Source organism: Lissotriton vulgaris, chromosome 9 (genome assembly GCF_964263255.1).
Source record: "Lissotriton vulgaris chromosome 9, aLisVul1.2, whole genome shotgun sequence".
Taxonomy (NCBI): Eukaryota; Metazoa; Chordata; class Amphibia; order Caudata; family Salamandridae; genus Lissotriton; species Lissotriton vulgaris.
In genome coordinates, this window is record NC_141697.1 from 1,231,578,483 (window position 1) to 1,231,601,363 (window position 22,881).

At 47.5% G+C, this 22,881-nt stretch overlaps 1 protein-coding gene and 1 pseudogene across 1 annotated transcript in view; one reads left to right on the top strand and one right to left on the bottom strand.

Annotated features, from left to right (window-relative positions):
- TADA3 (transcriptional adaptor 3) overlaps positions 1 to 22,881 on the top strand; it is an 84,940-nt gene that overhangs the window by 39,773 nt on the left and 22,286 nt on the right. Inside the window, exons 4-7 of the mRNA XM_086939377.1 lie at positions 10,018 to 10,123; positions 11,399 to 11,531; positions 15,817 to 15,920; positions 18,903 to 19,012. Coding sequence (XP_086795503.1) covers positions 10,018 to 10,123; positions 11,399 to 11,531; positions 15,817 to 15,920; positions 18,903 to 19,012 — 453 coding nt within the window. The remainder of the gene's footprint in view (positions 1 to 10,017; positions 10,124 to 11,398; positions 11,532 to 15,816; positions 15,921 to 18,902; positions 19,013 to 22,881) is intronic.
- Positions 1,402 to 2,494, bottom strand: LOC147693131 (zinc finger protein 862-like; annotated as a pseudogene).

The window sequence follows — 22,881 nt, forward strand, 5'->3', positions numbered from 1 at the left end:
TTTTATTTAATAAATTGGTCAAGACTGATTTGCATAGCCAGTCCTGAACTGGGGTGGCGAACAGTGAACTAAAGAACGATGATGGATTCAACACAGGTCTGTGAATGAGAGTCAGTGTCTCGAAAGGAGACAAACAGCTGCCACCATTGCAAATTGTCAGAAGTATTCAGACACCACAGTGAATGGTAAAACACAAAAATGCACAAGTTGTTAAGGAAAATGGTGCTGATTTGAACAGAGTAGCATTAAACTGAGTCGCTATCTTCTGAGTCAGTAACAACACTAGTGTTTTGACAAGGATGTTTGTGGCCCATAATATGTCTTGTTCCTGGATTTGCTGAAAGCCAATGCAAAACGGCTGGGTTTGGATCAAAAGTGTCTAACTCTGGCCCATCTACTTGGATTCGCATTAAAGCAGACATGGTGTCACTTTTAAGGGACGTACGGAGCTCATTTTTTATTCGGTTCATGCTGCTAAACCCCCGTTCACATATTGCTGTTGTTGGACTGATGGAAAGCATGATTTCTAAAATTGGAAGGACATGTTTAACTTCTTCTGGGCGTTTTTTCAATAGCTGAGTGAAGAGGGATACAGGCTGCAACAACCTCCGATGAAAGACGTACAGTTTAAAATCTAGCCACTCTCCAGGGGCAGACTCAATTTCTTCATCAGTAAGTACCTTTTTGTAGTACTGTACAAGGTCCTCAAATTCTTGATCCCCAAAAACTCTAATCTTTTCAACAGAGTCTGGCCACAAAGTAAAATCAAAAATGTTAAACAAAGAATGCGGCTTGCCTGAGATGTGCTTCAGAAAGCGGTCACTCATAAATGAAAGAGCATTCTCTATTAACTCAATAGTGTCTTCCTTGACACTAGTTTCATTAGAGCTGCCTTTTCTAGCAGGCTTTGCCTGTGTTAGTAACGGGACCCCTGCGAAATTTCCATCTTTAAAAAGCAATTGAAATTGTGTTAGTGCTTTTCCTGGCTTTGTTTTCAGCAGTATTAGCTTCTGTTGAAGCACCTCGATTCTTCTTGCAACTTCAGAAATAAGAGTATCTTCTTGTTGAAATGCCTTAGACACTTGCTGAAGCAGCTCTGTGAAGTCTATCATGAAGTGCAAGAAATAAAGAAACTTCTCTGACTTCATGTCATGAAGCAATCCTTTGGCTTTGTTTGAATATTCATCAGTACCAGTAGCAAGGTGCTCAAGATGAAGTACTGTAGTTTCCCAGTTTGTCTTAAGCGCTGTTACTGCCCTGTGCTGACTTGCTACCCATCTGATTTGCTGCAAGCCACCAAAATGTTGTAACTGCTCTTCCAGATTATCAGTTATCTCTTTAAGTTCCCTTCTCCGCTTAGGTGAATAATAATATAGTTTGAAACATCCTTTGAGCACCTCTTCAAATTTGGATATGTATGAACTCTTTTTTTTAACATCACACACAGCAAGCTCTAGGTTGTGAGCTACACAGTGCACAACTGCAATGTGATTGCAATTGTCCCATCCTTGATGCTAGGAGACTTCGTCCAGTAGCTGCTTCACAGCACCAGATTTAGTACCGAGGTTCACAGCAGCTCCATCTGTATTTAGACCAATGCATTTCTGGCTCAGAATATCCAGAGAAATGCCCATGCTTTCCAGGCCAACCATAATAGCATTTTTCACTCCGGACGCAGTGGAGTTTTTCATGCTGACAATGTCACACAGATGGGTAACAAGGGTGCCTTCACAAACAAATCGTACATAAATAAGTTCCTGTTTCTGAATTCCTTTGTCAGTTGACCCATCTGACAGAACACTGATGAACCTAGCATTTTCTATTTGGGATCGAATTGACATTTTTAGGGTCTCGGAAATTGCTATTACAAAGTTACGGCATGCATGATCAGTCATATAATTTTCGAAATTCCACTCAGGATTGTTCTTTTTCTGCAGTGAGCAGAGTTTTGGAAACTTAATAAAAGCCTCACCTTGTTTTGCAATATAATAGGCTGTATTAAATAAAATGTTCAAGTGCCGGATATTTTTTTCATGCATTTTTGTGATTGATTTGGCTATGCAGGTCTCCTGTGGCTTTTGAATTGCAGCTTCATGTAATATGCATTTTTCATGCAATTTGCTCTTGTGGTGCCATTCCAACGTCTCCCTTTTGAATTTATCTGTCACATCAACATATAGGGAAGACTTAGTATCTGCGAGATGAGGAAATTTCCTGCAAACTCCACAATACAAAACTTGAGATTTTTTAAAACTGGGCTCAACTAGGTCAGCAGCAGCTCCATTACTTTCCTGTTCTTCAATCACTGCCCACTTGAAATCTTCAAGCCATTTCTGTTGTACAACTCTCTGTCTTTTTTTTTATCATACTCCCTTTGCTTTTGGTGGATTTCTTCTAATGACTTCCTTTTCCCAACTGCTGAACTCTCTCCTGCATTATTCATTGGAGTTTTAGCTCCAGTTTTTCCTGCCAACCACAACCTGATGTCTGCCATTGCACTCTCTGCCTGTTGTCTGCCTTGTCCTCACTAGTTAGCCAGCACTGACTCACTGACTGCTTCTGTCCGCTTTGAGCTAGAATCAAAAACAACAAACTCACTGTAACTAATTTAAAAATTTACCATGAAGTTTGTACAAAACTACAATACTGGCTTATAACATTTGCTTTCAATAATTAATAACATATGATGGTTCCAATGTAAATTTGTATGCATCAGATCTGTAACTCAGTGTGGCACTCTCAGGTTCGCACAAAAGCACCCCAATTTGGAAATGCGCTCTAATGGTACTGAACGATGTGCAACACCAGTGCAGCTTCTAAAATAACTCACTATTGAGACTAGTCTGCTCTTGAGTATTGCGGGTGGTTCTAATATGGGGGGGGCTTATACCTGGTCAGTAAAAGGTCTGCCTGACGCTTCCCCCTCCCAAAGCCTAACTCTGGGCCTAAACTACTTTTTGGGGGGAAACTGGGTGGTAATTAGTCAAGTGGTCACACAATCTGCACAAGCCGCACCTTAGGTGATGGTCACACTGTCTTGCAAGCAAAATCAAGCAATGAAGGTGAGGAAACATACAAATAAACTACACAACCTGTTCTAATGCAACTTGCAGCAGTATAAACTCTGGGAAGACATTTAATTTCCATTACCTTCAGATAATAACTGACAGAGTTCGGGACGTTTATAAAAGTGCATGAACCTACAGCCAAATCAAATTCTCCACATTGCGCTTCATCTGGGAAAAGGCATTAAGCAAACCTTTTTTAAACAGTGAGTTTATATGGGCACAGCACAGACAGTCTGACCTGTAAACAAATTTGCACATAACGCTTTACAGATTCATTACAACATGGACATTCATTTTCAACTCGCAATGCACAATAAAAATATTGAATCTTATTAAGACCAAAGGAAAAAATTCAGTGCAGCGTAATAAATTACTCCGAGTAGTTGCATCGCACAAAACACAAATCACTTCTTGGATCATCACACAAATCACTGGTACCCATGACTGTTATCAACCTTGGAGGGAGAAAGGCAAAGACTACCCCTGCATCAGCAGCAGGAAGAATGTGTGCACAAGTGCGCGAATACATACGCGCACACACACAAAAACACACCGCTAGGGCTCGGCACACCAAGCAATATTACCAACTGAAAATGCAGGTACACAAAGGTCCCACACCAAAAGCGAATGCAACTCTCAACACAATGCCAAACAGACATTCTCGAACTGGCCCGTGTCCGGTCACAAAATAATGCTCAAGGAAGGAGTGTGAAACTTAAATAATAGAGAGGGCTGCATGCAAGTCTATGAAAAATAACCACACTGGGCTCACGTCTTTAGCAGTTAGCATGTTGACCTCTCGCCATGACATCACAAAGATTCCAAGACTGGGCTTTATTTAATGAGAGAATGCAATGCATTCCGGTTGTGGCAGTCTTCTTTCCTCTAATTAAACTAGCTCGACTAACATGCTTAATAGGAATGCTTTGTAGCTTAAATGCCCAGGGCTGCAAACAGTTCAATGTCATGCATGTAGGTGGCCATCATAGCTGTGAGATCACCACCAACAACCCTTCCACCCTCCTCCTCAAACTCCATACCTTCCCTTTCAAGTGCAGGCCCTGCCCTCGTACCTCCATAGGACTCAAGTTTCACAGGCATTGCATTCTGGGACTTGAGGCCCTGTTTATTCAAAAACTACACTGGATCTTATAACGCAAAGCATAAATCTGGGCTGGGTAGGTCCCTCATGCATGGACCCTGGAATCTTGAAACGTCAGCTGTCCTTTTTCGACGCCACATTGTACATAAAATATTAACCAGCTAATATTAGGGCTACGTAAATATGCAGCACGTGGGATACCTCACTTAATTAATATGCTCCATTGTAATGGGGCGATATGTTTTGTAGGCTTCTAAGGGGATTGTTTTAATTTCTATTGCTTGTGCTGGGCAGTTTCTTCCTATTTGTCACACACAGGCCAATGGGCTACTTGGAATGCCATTTATGTGCTAAATGGATTTTCTACCCCGACTCTCAAACCTGCACCTGTTCGTGTAAATTCAATGCTAATGTTATCAGTCATTTAGATGAGGCACTTCCCTTAATCAGTGCTGCACGTCTGATTACTTTTTGGGTAATCTATCACTTTTCAGAAGTAACTGAACATGCGTGCTTGCACGGTGACTGACCTAACCTGTTAGGTGTCTTTGCTCAGCCCCGATCGGCGAGCTGTGCAAACAGTTCCCCAAAGCCCTCAGACTGGAGAAAATGGGTTTGTAGAGGCCTGCTGGCTGCCCTGTGCTCCTACTGCAAAAGGGTCACACAAAAGGCGCAGGGAGGGAGGGGAGGCCGGCTCCTCTATGTGACGACGTTTTGGCTGATTGAAGGACGGGAGACGAGTTGGTGGACTTTCAGGGCAAAGCAGAAGGAAAAGGCATTGAGGGAACAGTAGTTCACAGAAGCAGACTGATGTGCATGCAGTGTGACGTGGTGGATCTGTGATTCCCAGATCATCCACCTCATCACACTGCATGTACATCAGTCTGCTTCTGCTGCCAGTAGCACGTCATTCACACCCACTGCACTCCAGCACTAGCAGCGCCAGCATTAGCAATGAAAGTCCCGGGTGCGCTGCTGCTTTACAAGTGTTCTTTGAGAGTGCAGGCCTGACACAGTGGCGGAGTTTAGTGCTGTTGTTGTCAATGTCACTCAATTGTGCGGGTGCACTCGGACTCTGAGGGATAATACATGTGCAGGTTACACGACTGTGATGATGCTGATGCACCAAAGTCAAGATCGGCGAAAAGTGCGTGCGAGCTGCTGCTCCCAAATAAATGGTAGGCCTCAGGCTACAAATGATTTACCCTTCCGCTCCGACCTCTTAGCCTGCCTAGAGCCAGGCCAGCCATCATCACCTCGCGCCACCTCCAGCTTGCTCACAAATCCACTGCAATGCCTGCAGAAATAAGCCGGGGCCTACTTTTTTGCTTTTGATACCGGCCGGGTCGCGACGCCCCCAGACAGTGCCATGATCAGGGGATTACATGCATACAACTGGACGGACACTCAGGAGACTCACCTGCGGGTAGCATGCTATAAATAATAAAATTACGGGGTGCTCTTTCTCACTCGTCTCTCTGGCTCTCTGATGCCTGCCTCCTCGACCTCGCCTCACTACCAGTCATGCACAAGTTTTATTGCGTGACTCAGCGCGCCCCAATGCGCATGATCACATTCACCAGGTCCACTCCAGACCCAACCCTAAGGGTGAACATAAGACCGCGGCGGAGACATTCACTGCTCGCTGCGCGCGTCATCATAGTGCACTGCCAGGTAGATTTTTAAAAATCGTATGATAATAGCCTAAATGAAATCATTTCACGAGGAGAGACACGGAGTACAAATAGTCTGTCTGTCAACAGTCAGACTACTAAACTGACTCTCTGACCCGTCCCGGTCGGTCAGGTCAAGGCCCACATCGGTCCCTGCAACAAAACCGGCCCCCTCTCATAAAACCGGCCCCCACCCCATCCAGCCTACCGGGGGATTGCCAGTCCAGCCCTGAACGGTACACGGCTAACGCTGTTGAAAAAGGAAAGCTAACGCTGTTGAAAAAGGAAAACGTAGACTCGGAGGCTGACCTGTGAAGGTGAGACAACATGACGGAGCCTCGTGTAAATGAAAAAAAATTTAAAAGTGACTCACCTCTGCCAAATCGTCCCGCACTTTGCCACTGAGTCCCGACTCCACCGAGGAGAGCGCGTGTGGTGGCGTGCTACGTCACTGCTGCACTTTAAGCAGCACAGCGCGGGGGCAGGCCAGGGCTGTCATTGGTAGCGCTTTCGCGCGCTACAAGATTGACGGCCCTGGCCTCCAAACAATAGGCAGTGTATGCATGATGCCCCCTAAAGACTTTAACTGCGCACCGCACCACCTGCACTCCGCCTATCGTGCGTGCGTGCATGAACATGCTGCCCCCTGAAGCCTTTCATTGCGCACCGCAATGCGCTGCCACCTAGAGCCTTCAACTGTAACTGCACCTACCAGATAGCACTCGCCAGGCCGGTCAAGTAGGCCTTGAAACTGACTCGACCTGAACAGAATTCACTCGCATTTGCGAGCGGGCGAGTACATTTGTCGAGCCCTGCAAAAGATTAAACCATCGGTATAACAACATGATAACAAGGGTTATATGCGCGTATCCGTGAAACAACCTCATGCGCCCTTTATGGGAGGGAAATGAATAAAGATTCACCCAAGAGTAAAGTTGAGGGTAGAGGGATGAGTGTAGTAACAGTGCGCGAATTTGCTGGAATCGTGTGACCGGGCAGTGAGGGCTTTACACGAAGGTGCTTAATAGTGCAGTTAGCGGCTCATAGAAGCATGCGGGGCTGACGTGAGCAGTTTAAACAATTCGTGGCGATCCTGAAGACCTGAGCGTAAACAAACAGCAAATAAGCGCTATGCGAGCGAGTGAAATTCATGCAGGACTTACTAAGTAAGACGGTTACGCGAAGGCGTTAGGCTCCAGTTCATGTCGAGTCAAACTCCGCGGAGTGAAAGCGGAGTTTTGAAAAAGGGTGAAGGAGTGGTGAAAATAAAAGAGGGGTTAAGAAGAAGAGAGTGAATGGAGTGGCCATCTTAGAAGGGAACGTGTAATCGAAGTGGGTGAAACGAAAAGGGAAAGTAAAAGCGCAGCGGCTGTGTGCAAGCAGCAAAACAGAGTTATAATGCATCAAAATGTGCCCAGAAGGCATTATAAATAGCAACTTAGTTCAGTTCGGTCATTGAGACCAAAAGGTTTCTGGGATTGTAATCTATACCGCATGCTTCTATGAGCCGCTAACTGCGCTATTAGGCACCTTCGTGTAAAGCCCTCACTGCCCGGTCACACGATTCCAGCAAATTCGCGCACTGTTACTACACTCATCCCTCTACCCTCAACTTTACTCTTGGGTGAATCTTTATTCATTTCCCTCCCATAAAGGGCGCATGAGGTTGTTTCACGGATACTCGTATATAACCCTTGTTATCATGTTGTTATACCGATGGTTTAATCTTTTGCATTGATTTGGCCTTTTGTATATCCTTTGTTGCAGTGCTCCTTGAGAAAGGACTCCTTGTCCGAAATGCATTGGAGCTACTTTCAGTTTTTGATGGTGATAAAAATGATTGTCAATCCATTCATATGAAGAAAATATGAAATATACCTATGGAAAACGCTGATTAAATTTTGAAACTTTCAAACTTTGGAACTTTATTTGTACTTCTTTGGAATTTACTGTGTTGTGTCGCAGCACACAGTACCACATAAGTGTGCCCACCACAGGGATGCGCCTACACCCCAGTAGCGCACTCAACCCCTCAATCCTTTAGGACGTACCTGAACAGTTGCGTCACCTGTAGGAGCACATTAAATTGATTATCCTACCTACCTTCCCAGCGAACTATCATATCCACCAAAGCTGTGCGCCGCGCCTAATCACTTCAGTCTACATTTCCAAAACCCCATGCCGTGAAATAAACGGGTGACCTGGAATAGACGCACACATTTCTGCAGCAGATGCTTTAACACGCTAAACTATCTCAAGTCATTTGTGCAAGCTAGTTTACTGGAACACCGAAAAACACAAACTCTTACCTTGCTGCCGGTCCCGCACACGTCACAGGCTCACAGCGCCCCTGGCCAATCCTGGCGCCAGGGGCACAGGTACCCTCTCGCCCGCAGCACGCCCATTAGGGCTCCTGATGGGAATGCGCAACGCCGCCAAAACACAAGTGCGCATGCGTGGGCACGGGTAAAAATTCACCCTCCGTCCCCACTCATGCGTACTTGTGTTGCCGTCTGTACAATCATGTCAATGAATCAACATGACTCCCGCCCAGCGGTCTGACGTCATGTTGATTCATTGACATGATTGTCATGAGGGAGCTGCGGGCGGCGTCGGGCAGGGGGGGCTACGCCCCCACGCCCCAATGGACGAAGCGCGCCTGCACAGTATGTAGAATGCATTGCAATTATACAGTTGTTCCACCTACTTTGTCCGTTTATTTCTTTTTTAATGTTATATTGATACTTCCTGTTTTTTCTCAATAAATGTCTGTTTTTTTAACGTGAAGTAAGGTTATTACCATTCTTCTACCTCTCTCCCCATCCCCTCTGTGGGTGGCCTCCCCCCCCAGGCACTACTTATAACCTTTCATATTTCATCACTCAAGACATACATACCAAGAATCTACATGGCCTCAAACCACCCTCCACCCCTCCTGGCCATCTTCTTATTTTTCTCTTTTTTTCCTTAATTTTTTTGGGGGGGAATGGGGGGGGGTTCTGAGGGAGAGTGGTCATCAATTATGTAATTTAACATGTCATGTGTGCTGTAATGTATGAGGTTGTAATCAGTTTGGTTTCTTTTGGAAAGTTTCATGCTGACTCGTTGAATACCGTAAAACTTATAAAGAAAGCGAATAAATACCTTTCATGTGGAAACTGTGACTTAACTGTAACTACTCTATCATACGTAGTAGTAGGAGTTTGTGTCGGTCATCTTCTGCCTTTTGTTTGAATGAATACCATTTAGACTGCTTCCATTCATGACCTCATACAGCACGAGGTAAAGGGCCAACCCACTTCAGCTTTTGGCTATATTGCCCTGTGAGTGACTGTATTTATTTAATCAGGTGCACATCCTCCTTAAAATGAGTGTGCTTCAGTCTTACTACTGGTGGGACAGTCCTTTAGCACTCCATAGTCTCCTTTTATAAGTCCCGTTTTGATTTTCTTTGCTTACTTTTTAATTTTAATTTTTGGGAGCATAAATACAGCTTCCCAGATAGTGCCCACTTGCTTGCCACTCAATTCACTTGCAGTGCTACGAAGCCACTGCCTCTAAACCAGGCAACCACAATGGAAAGGTATTGTCCATACTGTATCATCGTTTTACCATGCCAAAATGTCCAGCACATTGGTTCTAAATATGACAGCGATGCTGGGACTTTAAAAGAACGATATACTATGTACAATACCATTGCAAGACACCCACTCACTGCTATGTTTAATTTTATTTGTTATTTTAAGCCATGTTTCAGTGGCTGCATGTTTACTTCTTTAATTATTTTAATTTATCCTGCATATATTTTGAGTTTGTATGAATTTATTGTGGTTTCTAATGGGTAAATGCAAGAATGAGTCTCTTGGTGGATGAGCGGATGCATGTCTGCATGGATGACCAAGAGTGCATGTATGATCTCTTATTGAGTACCTAAATTGACCAGTTACTAGAACACTCTAATTTAAAAGCTGGACCTATTGACATTGTCAAAAGCTTGTTGCAGCTCATAATTGCACCCATCAGCACTGCCAATCCGCTGATTGTATCCCCTGCACTTTTCGGTAAAAGAGGTCTTTGGGTCCACCTCCCATTCTTCCTTTTTGTTTTAATTTTTAAATTTATGGGGCCGGAACTCTGGCTAGATAAATTAATTTCCATTTTTTTTTGTTTTTAGGTTTTGGGCCTCTGTGGAGCCGTACTGTGCTGATATTACATGTGAGGAGGTCCGTGCCGTGGAGGAACTGCTGAAACCCCCGGAAGATGAAGCCGATCACTACAAGGTACAGGTCTATCCCGGGTGGAACCCAAGACCTCTGAGTGACTGTCTGCTGTCCACCTGCAAGTTAAACGCTCTAGCATCAAAGGGAATGTTCACAATTCTTTATCTTTGTTTTATTATGAGTATTTGTATGGTGCTGTCTACCATTAGATTGCCACTGAAGTACAGTAATAATCTGGGCACCTGAAGTTTCTATCCATTAGTTGTGTATTCTTGATCTTGCATATCCTCTTATGTGTGTCTGCTAGGCTCATTGTGGACTACACTTTATTCAAGCACCATGACATAGCTTTGTTTTTGCGTTCCATAAAAGATTAATGGCAGTATCTCTATTAATTAGTGCACCTGAGATACCATGGGCAGTTGAGCATAGGTGACGACTCCTCAAGTTTCTTAACTCTCATAGTGTCCTACAATAACAGGCCTCGAAAAATTAATAAAATGTCACCAGGCCTGCAGGTCTGGTGACTTGAATAATCTGCTCGACCAAACTGTAATGTGCTTGCCCCATAAACTCGTCACAAAGTGTGTAATCCTAGGCAAATACTTTTATGTCACCTCTTTCTTAATTTTCACATAAACAGCACCTCTTAATATCCGAGTCGAGCGTTTCTACTGTTCAAAAACTGTAAAGGCACATAATATAGGAAATATGTTCTTAACCCCTTGTATGGTGGTGACGAACCCCAGCGGTCACGCTCCGTGGTGCTTGTGTGCTGATGACGGCTGGGGTTCATCACGGCCCGCCCTGTTCGTTTGTTTACCGCACAGCGGCAGAAACGGGCCAGCAGCGAAGGGGTTAAACTCCTGCATTTGTCCTTGGTAAAGCTGAAGTGACCATCGCCCACAGAACGCGTTTACTAGAGACCCCCGTGGCTGTCCTAAAACAGACTTGTGTTCTAACCACTATGATGTCTGTGGCTAAGCAAGCATGTTTTGTTTTCACAATGAACAAAGGATCCTCAGGCCTAGGAACTACTCAGAGTAGAGAAAAGTGTTTATTATTATTGGCACAGCGCGACTGTGCTTGTGCATGTCAGCAGTGGCAGGGATGTGTTTGTTGTACAAGGAAAGGTAAAGCTGGATACCTTGTAGGCTCTGAGCATGTAGACCATATGGGCCATGCATGCCATCGCATTCAGTTTTTCTGTGTAAACGCATTATTGCCATTATCCCATATTGCAGGGTTATTGCAAATGAAAGTTACATAGTTCTGTGCAGTTTGAGATGTATAGGATGCAACGTTATTTCTTTCTGATTATTGATGTCTCTTCAGATCCCTCCCCTGGGGAAGCACTACTCTCAGCGATGGGCTCAGGAAGACCTGCTAGAAGAGCAGAAGGATGGTGCTCGGGCTGCTGCAGCTGCTGACAAGAAGAAGGGCCTTCTGACCGAACTGGACACAAAAGGTAGACGATAACTGCACACAAACGCTTGTGAACGATTAAACCGTATTAACTATGACTGAGGGGCCACATTAGGCAACTTGGTATAGTATTATAAAATTGCTCTAGGCTTGTCATGCTAAGTGGGTCTTTTCTCTGTTATGTTTGTTTCACATTCAGAAAAGTAGTCTGCTGTTCCCTCAAATGTATGTGTCTTTTGAACAGATCTGGTGTACTAAAACAGTGAAGTTGAGGTTAATGATGAGCGTCGTTGACCGTCTTGCGTAGTGTTTAGTGCCAAAACATGAATCCACAGTAATGTTGGAGGAAGCAGTAATGCTGTCAAAGGTGGCTGCCCCATTATTCAAACACGGGAGTCTTAGCATCTGCCTTAATGCTTCTGTTGAGACGAGGCACGGTGGGCCTGATTTGGAACTCGGCGGTGCTCCCGCCGTCCCCCCGAGGCAGCGGTTTCAGATGCTCCGTCGAGTTGACGGAGTTCCGCACGCCGTTTTTAGATGTGTGCTGTCTCCGTCAGGCTGGCGGTATTCCTCGAAGCCTCTATGAATGTCTCCATTGTGATCGTAATGTCGTAGTGGTTGAGTGGAGATTGGTAACTATTACTTATTTTCGTGTCAATAAACCTATATGTTGTGTTTGGCTTAAAAACATGTACAGGTAATGTGTTATGCCCCATTTTGTTACATATTGCATGCCACACAAACAACATACACACACTATTGAACGCACACCCACAGGCACCACAAAAACAATATTTTTTTTAATTGTCAATACAGATGTGTTAATTTTACATTGATAATTTGGGAAATGAACACTGCTGAATTACACATATGGGAAGATTGTATGTAAGAGCAATACAAAAAAAACTTCAGCAATTGCCAACGCATGATTCATAGTAAGACAATTGTACACCTTCGATCCCAGCGACAACAGAGTTGTTTGGCGTCTTGGTGGATTTGGAGCAGGACAGAAGGGACCTGGACTATGGGGTTCAAGACTGCAAATGGTAGTGGAAAGCAGTAAAAAAAAAAGGTTCTTTTTAACCTCAATTCCTTAGATTTCGCCAACTGAAAGTAGGAGGTATTCCCGCCACAGTTGCCTTGACAGAAAGGTAAATCATGATTAGCTCGGTGATGATCTTGGCTGGACTCCTGCCGAAAGCCACTTCTGCCGTTGACGCGGGTGAGAATTATTGGCTGAGTCAGCGAACTCTGGTGGTCTTTCGTACACCAACCCGCCAAAATCTAAATAGAGCGGGTGGACCGCCAAGTAGACAGGCAGTGAATCTGTTGAAAAAGTGACGGTAGTACCATTACCGCAAAGATTTAAATCGGGCCCTAAGACATTTACAAAGGTGAATATGTGCTTGTATCATCCACAACGCACCATGGGTAGAAATACCCTGTTCCTAGTTGGTTTAACAGACATAATTTTGAATGCTTTAAGGTCCCCCGTTTAAAACTTGCTGTTGTCATGCAGAATCCACCTCAGCTGAAGCACAAACTGTATCATAATGTCAACTTAAGAAGCACAACAAATCCCCTGATATCTTTAAAGGAAAATCAGGTGAAAAATCGTCAACATCAAATGTACATTTCTTTTCTTATTCGTTGGTTTGTCAATGCCATCTGTGCCCACACCTGTCCACCGGCTCCCCATGTTATTTCTTATATCCATCTATTCACCTGTCCTTTTCTGCCTCCACTCTTACGTGGATCGTTGTCATTCATTTGAAAATATAATTGTCTTTGTGGCTCAGCATTCATTAGTGTCTTCATGTGCGCTGCTGTTTGTGGTGTGTTGTGTGAATGGAAGCCTTTAGATGTTTGGTTTTCTCCACATGTGTTAATGTGTGTTTACTTGTTTTCTGCTATTATGTGGCTCTTTGTGCATGGCCTACTCAAATGCCAAAACTTTGGCTTTGCACAAATCATTTTCTATTAAAAGCCTCATGGCTTCTTTAGGAGTATCACCTTTTGCTGCAAGCCACAGGATGTCATTGTGACTATCAGGAGTGCAGAAGATAGGGTGGTATAACATTTGTTTACTCTGACATGAGGCAAGATTTGAAACTTCTGATGAAAGGTTTTTGACCACAATTTTAGTGCTAGAAAAGATTTCAATATTTCCTTTAGCACATGCTGTAGTGGAGTTTATTTGAAAATGTCCTCATGAATCACTCATTCCTTTTCAAAACTGATTTCATAACAGACCTTTACGGACCTTCCTTTCCAATATACCTCTCCTTATATCTTGACCACCTCTTCATTGTCTGATAAAAAAGTCAGTATTGTTAGCAGTGTTGACTTTGGAGATGGTAAATGATTTAATGAAACCACACCTCAAGATCCTCGAAATAATCTTCTCCCATTGAAGTGTTTCATCTAGGGTGTATGAAATTATTTTTTTCTTTAACAAGCTTTGATCATAACCTCAATTTACAAATAATCATTAAAGATTTTGAAAAGATACCCTCTGGTAATTGACAGGTCGTCTTGATGGTCCCTTCCTGGTGAAACTCTTGCACAATGGACTATATGAAACATTGTGTGCCCTTGAAGTTTTAAAGTGGAGCCAAATAACAGCAGAATAATCCAGAAGGAACAAAGAAACATTCTACTCTTTTGCCAGTTTAGTTATAATATTTAATTACATTGTTGTGGGTTTAGCTCCCTTCTCCCGTTCCCGGCAAAAGTCATCCAGAAGATTGTCAACAGGCAACTGACCTGCTTTGCTCGAGGAGAACAACACCATGTACTCATCCCAATCCGGTTTCCGCAGCAACCACAGCACCAAAACCACCCTCATCGCCAACCCAGGCGTCAACAGGACCCTGCTGGACAACGGCGAAACCGCGGCCCTCATCCTCATGGACATCTCGGCCGCCTTGGACACCGTCTGCCACCACACCCTACGCGCACGCCTCCACGACACAGGGATTGACTACAAAGCCCTGGACTGCGTCACCCCCTTCCTCACCGGCAGAACCCAGAGAGACCGCCTCCCTCCATTCCGCTCCGAAGCCACCAAGATCACCTGCGGCGTACTCCAAGGATCCTCCCTCAGCCTGACCCTTTTCAACATTCACATGGCACCGCTTGCCAACATCATCCGATCACACAACCTCAACATCGTCTCATACGCCGATGACACCCTGCTGATCCTCTCCCTCACCAAGGACCCCGCCAAAACCAACCTCCACGAAGGAATGAAGGCCGTCACCAAATGGATGAAGCACAGTCGTCTGAAACTGAACGTGGACAAGACGGAGGTCCTCATCCTCCGCTCCACCCTCTCCACCTGGGAGGACTCCTGGTGGCCGGCCACACTGGGAGCCTCACCGACACCCACCGACCACGCACGCAACCTGGGGTTCATCCTGGACTCCAAGCTATCAATGACCCAGCAAGTCCACGGCATCTCCTCCTCCTACTTCAACACCCTCTGCATGCTTCGCAAGATCTACACCGGGCCAAGAAGGGCGGTCACCCAGGCACTCGTCAGCAGCAGACTGGACTACGGAATGCCCTCTACGCGGGAACCACGGCCAAACTCCAGAAAAGACTACACCGCATACAGAACGCCTCATCCTCAACATACCTCGCCACAGCCACATCGCAGCATTCCTGAGAAACCTGCACTGGCTCCCCATCAACAAGAGGATCACCTTCAAGCTCCTCACCCACGCTCACAAGGCACTCCACAATGCTGGACCGGCATACCTAAACAAATGACTCACCTTCTACACCCCAAACCGCCAGCTTCGCTCCGCTGACCTCGCCACCATTCCATGCATCCACAAAACGACCGCCGGCGGCAGATCCTTCTCCCACCTCGCTGCCAAGACCTGGAACACCCTCCCCATCCACCTGCGACAGACCCAGGACCTGCTGACCTTCAGGAGACTTCTCAAGACCTGGCTGTTCAAACAGTAGAAGCACCACCCCATCCCCCCCCCAGCTCCTTGAGACCCTTACGGGTGAGTAGTGCGCTCTACAAATGATTGATTGATTGACTTTTGAATCTGTTCTTGACTGCTTGCTAAGTGCCATGGCTTCCATTTCACAGCTCCTTGATTGGATACATTTACACCTGGACCTGTACTAGGGCAACCATATTTTAAAAATTAAGCGTGCGCTGCCACTTCCCTTTTCTTATTGACTGCTTATTGTGATGTTTGTGCCTACGATTCCCTGCTTATCGTTATCTTTAGATTTTGATTCTTTTAGCTGCTTAACACAGACTCTTTGTTGATCATTATATTTCATCACTTTGACTCTTGTTCTAGATATGGAAGCCCTGCTGAAGAAATCTGAGCTGCAGCATGATCAGCCAGAAGATGGTTGTCCCTTTGGACCATTAACCCAGCGGCTTCTGCAGGCTCTCGTAGAGGTGAGTCTTTAAACGGCTCCTTGGAACTGCATTCAGAGCCAATCCACCTTGAACGTTTGTATTGAGCTAGTGACGCTTCATCTAGAACATCATGCTTTGTAGTGTCGTAGTACTGGTATACCCTTCCGTAACCCTTGTCTCTCTGTGGTATTGTATTATATTATCCTGGTGAGTTGAAAGTCAGAAAACATACCATGCTGTGATGGGCAGGTGAGTGGACCTTGAACAGTACCGTATTTTGAAAAGAGCCAGGTGTTGAATTGATATTGTAAATGGTATTTAAATAACACTTACTACCCCTGACAAAGCGTTAAAGCGCTTTGCAGCGAGTAGCACTCTACTCCGAAACCCAAGATTAGAGGCTAGTAGATTAGTAAAAGGCATTTTATTTGTTGTGTTTTTGTTTTTTTTGTTTTTTTGCATTAGTTGTGTTAGGTTTGTGTTCTTGACATTCCTGTGTGTTTTGTAGAGTTTAAACAAGGGATAGGATGGAAAGAATGGATTTCCTTATAATAACTCCTTGTTGAGAGAAGAATGTTTATTCCTATGTTTGGGTGCACAACCAAAAATATTCCTGAGTATCTTACAAAATGGGGCACCCAAGAACCTCCAAGGGCGTGGGAGATTTTGTTTCAATTAGTCAGCTACAAATGTAGAGACTATGGGCCTCATTAGGATGGCGGACGGACCTTCGTCCGTCTGCCACCCCAGAGTAGGAGGGACCGTCCGCAGGGGCAGCGGCGGTCCCTCCGTGCAGATTAGGATGTGACCGCCACCCTGGCGGTCACATCCTGTATGTTTAACATTGCGGCGGGTGCTGCTTGAAGCAGCACCCGCCGCAATGTTAAAAATGCGTGCACAAAGCGGCAGGCACCGCGTGGTGCCTGCCGCTTTGTGCATGCAAATGCAGGGGGGTACCATAGGTACCCCCCATGTGCACCCCCCACCCCCCGTCACCCTGGGGGCCTGCAACGGGCCCCCAAAGAAATCACTGTATGCCTTTCCACGGCGGAGAAGCCGCCGCGGAAAGGCATCTATTTACCCCCATCCTATATATGGCTGGCGGTGTCTACATATTAGAGCTTTTCCGCCACGGTCGGAAGGCGACCGCGGCGGACGGTCTTCCTGAGCCATCCTAATCTGGCGGGGGGTCTTTGAAGGCTCCGCAGCGGTTTTTCCACATACTCCGGGCCGGCGGACACTTCCGCCGGTCCGGATGATGCGGAAAAACCGCGATCCTAATGAGGCCCTAAATTTGAAATGGACAGTGAAGAGTACTGTGACTAGTAGTGTAGAGACTGGAGCAAAAGGAAAGTGTTATAATATTTATGCACTCTAGGCAGGAGTCCTGTTGTTGTGCATAGTACCTATTATCCACATTGTGAGAGAGCTTTAAGTGCCTACATTAAGGCTGCTTCTGTCATTGAGTCAAGATATAACCACAGTGATATGATGAGAGAATGCAAGCAGTGGTAAGATGCTGGCAAGTATCGGGTGCCTGCCCAACGAGTTGAGAAGTCTGTTGAAACTAGTGTGAAATGTTCATAAGTCTGCACTCGAGTTGCCAATCCAGTAAATTGATCATCTAAGGTGGCTCATGTGCACTTCAAAGCACAGACACTCTCCTCTGAAAGCTCCAGCCTTCAAGAATGCCAGAACTATGAACCAAGCTTTCTCAGGGAGGAGACCCAAAATCTAGAACTCCATATCCTTCTCCTCAACCCCCTCGGAAACACGTTGTGTTGGATGTTAGACATGCGGAACCTGAGATCAGCCCGTAAATTTTTTCACAAAGAATTTGTGTGTACTCAACATCACTGAGGTATTCTAGTTCTGTATCTTCTATTCTTTTTCACCTGTAAAGTACTCTATCTAAGATCTGCACTATACTAACTTCAAATAAATGAATAATTAAACACCTCCCTTGACCATTCGTGAAGATCTGGGTGGTGTAGAGTTAGTGTAAAATAGGAAGCATAATAACATAAGAGCATCAAAGTATTTTATCATTTAACATTTGGGCAGAAACCAGGTGCCATGCTTTGTTTCCCTCAGCTCAGATCCAGTTCCCTTCCCAGTCTTCCTCATACGGTCTCTGAAAGAGAGGATTCTCCTTGTGCTCAGTGTGTACCCCCTCCATATGTCTTTATACCATTGACTGCTAGAATGCTCACTCTTGTTCCTTGAAAGTGACAAGCCTTCCCCACAGCTTCGTCTCTGTGTAGATTGTACCCTTCTGCTTTGGGGTTGTTACTGGACTCAGGTGGCTATTTCCATAGCGTATAGCAAGTGAAAGATCTCCTTAAAAATATAAGACATTTTCTTCCGGGCTCGCACAAATCAAAGCAGGTTTTAAAATCTTACTGAACTGGCACTAGATGCCTTATGCGTCTTAAGCTTGTCTGTTGCAACAGTCTTCTACTTAAGGCAAGTTTGAGATTGACTTCCTTCAACGACCTAAATGTAGACAGTATAGTTTTGCAACATCAACTAAGATTATTTCTCAAATATTTTTTTTGGGGGGGGGGGGGGCAGATTTTGATGACAGTTCATTTATGGAAAAAGGAGATTTGCGACAACTACAGTATCGCTTCTGGACTCTATTTATTTTAATAAGTCTAACTCAGGTTTGTAACTTAGTGCTTTTTGCCACAGTCTTCGGTAAACTATGCCTGACTGCTTCTCCGGTAGTGGAATCCCACAACTATGGTGAACTGATGTAGGAGGTTGTGCAGACATCATTGCTTTTGTATTGACTGGGACACTCTTCCAGTGTAGTGAAGCTCCAGTTGCAGAGGTCATCTTGACTGTTGTGTGAACATGTTTAAAGAAGCAGCTAGTGCAAGGATAATTTTTCCAGAAGGCCTGTTTTCTTCAACACATTTGGCTTCAGATCAACCTACTGCCTTGTAAGCGTTTGTGTTCTTGTTTCTCCTGCAGACACTATCTGATCAACTGCTTTTTAATTCCATTTTCGATTAGGAGAATATTATATCTCCCGTTGAAGACTCCTCAATCCCAGACATAGCTGGGAAAGAATCTGGAACGGATGGGGCTAGCACATCTCCTCGGAGCCAGAACAAGCCTTTCAGGTGAGCACCACTCTGTCCATCGCTGAAACTGTCTTGCTGGATCGTTGACTGTTTTTGGTAGGAAGCAACACATAAGTGGGACACCCCCGCGCCGCACGGCCACCAGCTGCTGAGTGTGCCCCTTGCCTGCCCTCTGCCTCGCTGCTGCCTCGTTTTGCCGGCTGCCTCCGCTGCGGGGATTGTTTTTGCCTTGTTTTGTCACGTATTTGTGCCTGTTTTTGCCTAACTTCGTTTTTCCCTTGTTTTGTCAATTATTTGTGCCTGTATAAGCCTGTATTGCTTATTTTCTTTTGGCCCGTGTTTTTGGCTTTCCTTCCTTGTTGTCCGCCTACCTCGCCGCCCTCCGCCCTCCCTTCCCGCCACCGCCGCTTGTCCCGCCCCTTTTTTCTCTTCTGTAACCCTCCCCGCTCCCGCCTCCCAGCTGCTCCGCCCACCCGCGCCCTTGGCCTTAAATGGCGACTGTGCGACGCAGGTGAGTGTGACCCACTTGTGGGACACCCCCGCGCCGCACGGCCACCAGCTGCTGCGTGTGCCCCTTGCCTGCCCTCTGCCTCGCCGCTGCCTCATTTTGCCGGTTGCCGGCTGCCTCCGCTGCGGGGATTGTTTTTGCCTTGTTTTGTCACGTATTTGTGCCTGTTTTTGCCTAACTTCGTTTTTCCCTTGTTTTGTCAATTATTTGTGCCTGTATAAGCCTGTATTGCTTATTTTCTTTTGGCCCGTGTTTTTGGCTTTCCTTCCTTGTTGTCCACCTACCCCGCCGCCCTCCGCCCTCCCTTCCCGCCACCGCCGCTTGTCCCCGCCCCTTTTTTCTCTTCTGTAACCCTCCCCGCTCCCGCCTCGCAGCTGCTCCGCCCACCCGCGCACTTCGCCTTAAATGGCGACCGTGCGAACGCGCAGCGGTCCCGCGCAGCGGGTGCGCCGTTTGTGCGCCGAAGGCGCGCCAAAGGTAAGCCCGTCTGCGCCCGTCCGCGACCGGATCGCGACCAGCGCCAGGACCCCTGGTCCTCGGAGACCCCGACCGACCCGCAGGACGTACTCAGCCGCCACCCTCAACGCACTCAACACCGGCCGACGCCCAGAGTGCCACCAAGCCACACCACGTCGCACCCACGGACCCTTCAGCTGCCACGCCTGCAAGTTCTCCTGCATCCGGACCTGCCTCGCACCAACACCCGCCAAGTCGAACACCAGCAGCACCCACCTCAAGTGCATCCTGCTCAACACCCGCTCCGTCCACAGACACGCCATCGAACTCTGGAACCTCCTAGACGCCACAGCCCCTGACGTTGCCTTCCTCACGGAGACCTGGATGAACGCCTCTTCAGCTCCCGACATCGCCATCGCTATCCCAGAGGGCTACAAGATCGTCCGGAGGGACCGAAACGCCAATCAGATGGGAGGAGGCATCGCCATCGTCCACAGGAGCACCATCCGTCTCACGACCAGCACTGACAACACCCTGACCAGCGCCGAACACCTGCATTTCCAGATCCACACCAACCCGAACACCACCCTCAGAGGCACCCTGATCTACCGACCCCCTGGACCACGCACACAATTCAGCGAGGACATCGCCGACTTCGTCAGCTCGCATGCCCTCCCCTCCGCTGACTACATCCTCCTGGGAGACCTCAACTTCCATCTGTAGAACAACAACGACCACAACACCAGCACCCTGCTCGACAACCTCGCCAACCTGGGACTCAAGCAACTGGTGTCCACCCCCACCCACCTCGCCGGACACACACTCGACGCAGTCTTCTCCTCCAGCACAGACATCGACTTCAGCCACGCCACTGAGCTTCAATGGACGGACCACAGCTGCGTCCACTTCACCTTCAAGAGAACGACGACTCACCACCAGCAACAGGCCGCCCGCAGAAGCTGGAACAAGATCACAGCAGACCAGCTCGCCACCTCCCTGAGCCAGCACCCTCCTGCCAGCACAGCGAACCCCAGCCAGGCCGCCGACAACCTCACGAAGTGGATCAGCAACTGCGCGGACGAACTCGCCCCACTGAGGAACCCGCCTAGCAGACCCGGCAGCAAGAAGGCCCCATGGTTCACCGACGAACTCAAAAGCTCCAAGAAGAACTGCCGAGCCCTCGAGAAAGTCTGGAGAAGGGAACCGACACCGGACAACAGGACCTCCTTCAAACTTGCCACCCGGAAACACCACCAGCTGATCCGCGCCGCCAAGAAAACAGCATTCAAGGACCGGTTGGACAACAACGCACACAACTGCAAGGAACTCTTCAACATCGTGAAAGAGCTTTCCAACCCCAGCGCAGGAAACAACGACATCACCCCATCGCAAGACCTCTGCAACTCCCTCGCTTCATACTTCCACAACAAAATCGCGGACATACACAGCAGCTTCAACAACCAACCAACGCACACCATGAACGAACAACCGCCCCCCACCACCACCCTCCACGCCTGGACCCCGATCAGCACCGAAGACACCATCCACACGATGAACTCCATCCACTCCGGATCACCGACCGACCCCTGCCCTCACCACGTCTTCAACAAGGCCGACGCTGTCATCGCACCCCACCTGCGAGACATCATCAACACATCCTTCGACACCGCCACCTTCCCTGAGAGCTGGAAGCACGCCAAACTCAGCGCTCTACTCAAGAAACCCACAGCGGACCCCACCGAACTCAAGAACTACCGCCCCATCTCGCTCCTCCCGTTTCCAGCCAAAGTCATCGAGAAGACCGTCAACAAGCAGATGGCCGCCTTCCTCGAGACAAACGGATCCCTCGACCCCTCACAATCCGGCTTCCGAGCCAACCACAGCACCGAGACTGCCCTCATCGCCGCCACCGATGACATCCGAGCCCTGATGGACAAGGGAGAAACAGCGGCCCTCATCCTCCTAGACCTCTCTGCGGCATTCGACACGGTCTGCCACCGCACCCTAGTACGGCGCCTCAGCAACATCGGCATCCAGGACAAGGCGCTGGAATGGATCATCTCCTTCCTCGACGGAAGAACACAGAGAGTCCGCCTTCCACCGTACAAGTCAGAGGCCTCCGAAGTCATCTGCGGCGTCCCCCAAGGATCATCTCTGAGCCCCACCCTCTTCAACGTCTACATGAGCCCCCTCGCGGCCATCGTACGCAAACAAAACCTCAGCATAATCTCCTACGCCGACGACATCCAGCTGATCCTCTCCCTGACCAACGACCCCGCCGCCGCCAGAGCCAACCTGCATGAAGGGATGAAAGAGGTAGCCGAGTGGATGACAACCAGCCGCCTGAAACTGAACTCGGACAAGACGGAGGTCCTCATCCTGGGCTCCTCACCCTCCGCCTGGGACGACTCCTGGTGGCCTCCCGCCCTGGGCACCACACCCAAACCGACAGACCATGCACGAAACCTGGGCTTCATCCTGGACTCCTCCCTCTCCATGACCAGGCAAGTCAACAACGTCTCCTCGGCGTGCTTCAACATCCTACGCATGCTACAGAAGATCTTCTGGTGGATCCCCACCGCGACCAGGAAGACCGTCACCCAGGCCCTCGTCACCAGCCGACTGGACTACGGCAACGCCCTCTACGCCGGTACCACCGCCAAGCTCCAGAAGAGACTCCAGCGGATCCAGAACGCCTCAGCCAGACTCATCCTCGACATCCCACGAACCAGCCACATCTCCGGACATCTGAGAGACCTCCACTGGCTCCCCGTCAACAAAAGAATCACCTTCCGCCTCCTCACCCACGCACACAAGGCCCTACACGACCAAGGCCCGAGCTACCTCAACAGACGAGTCAACTTCTACGCTCCCAAACGCCACCTCCGATCAGCCAACCACGCCCTCGCCGCCATCCCCCGCATCCGAAGAGCGACTACAGGAG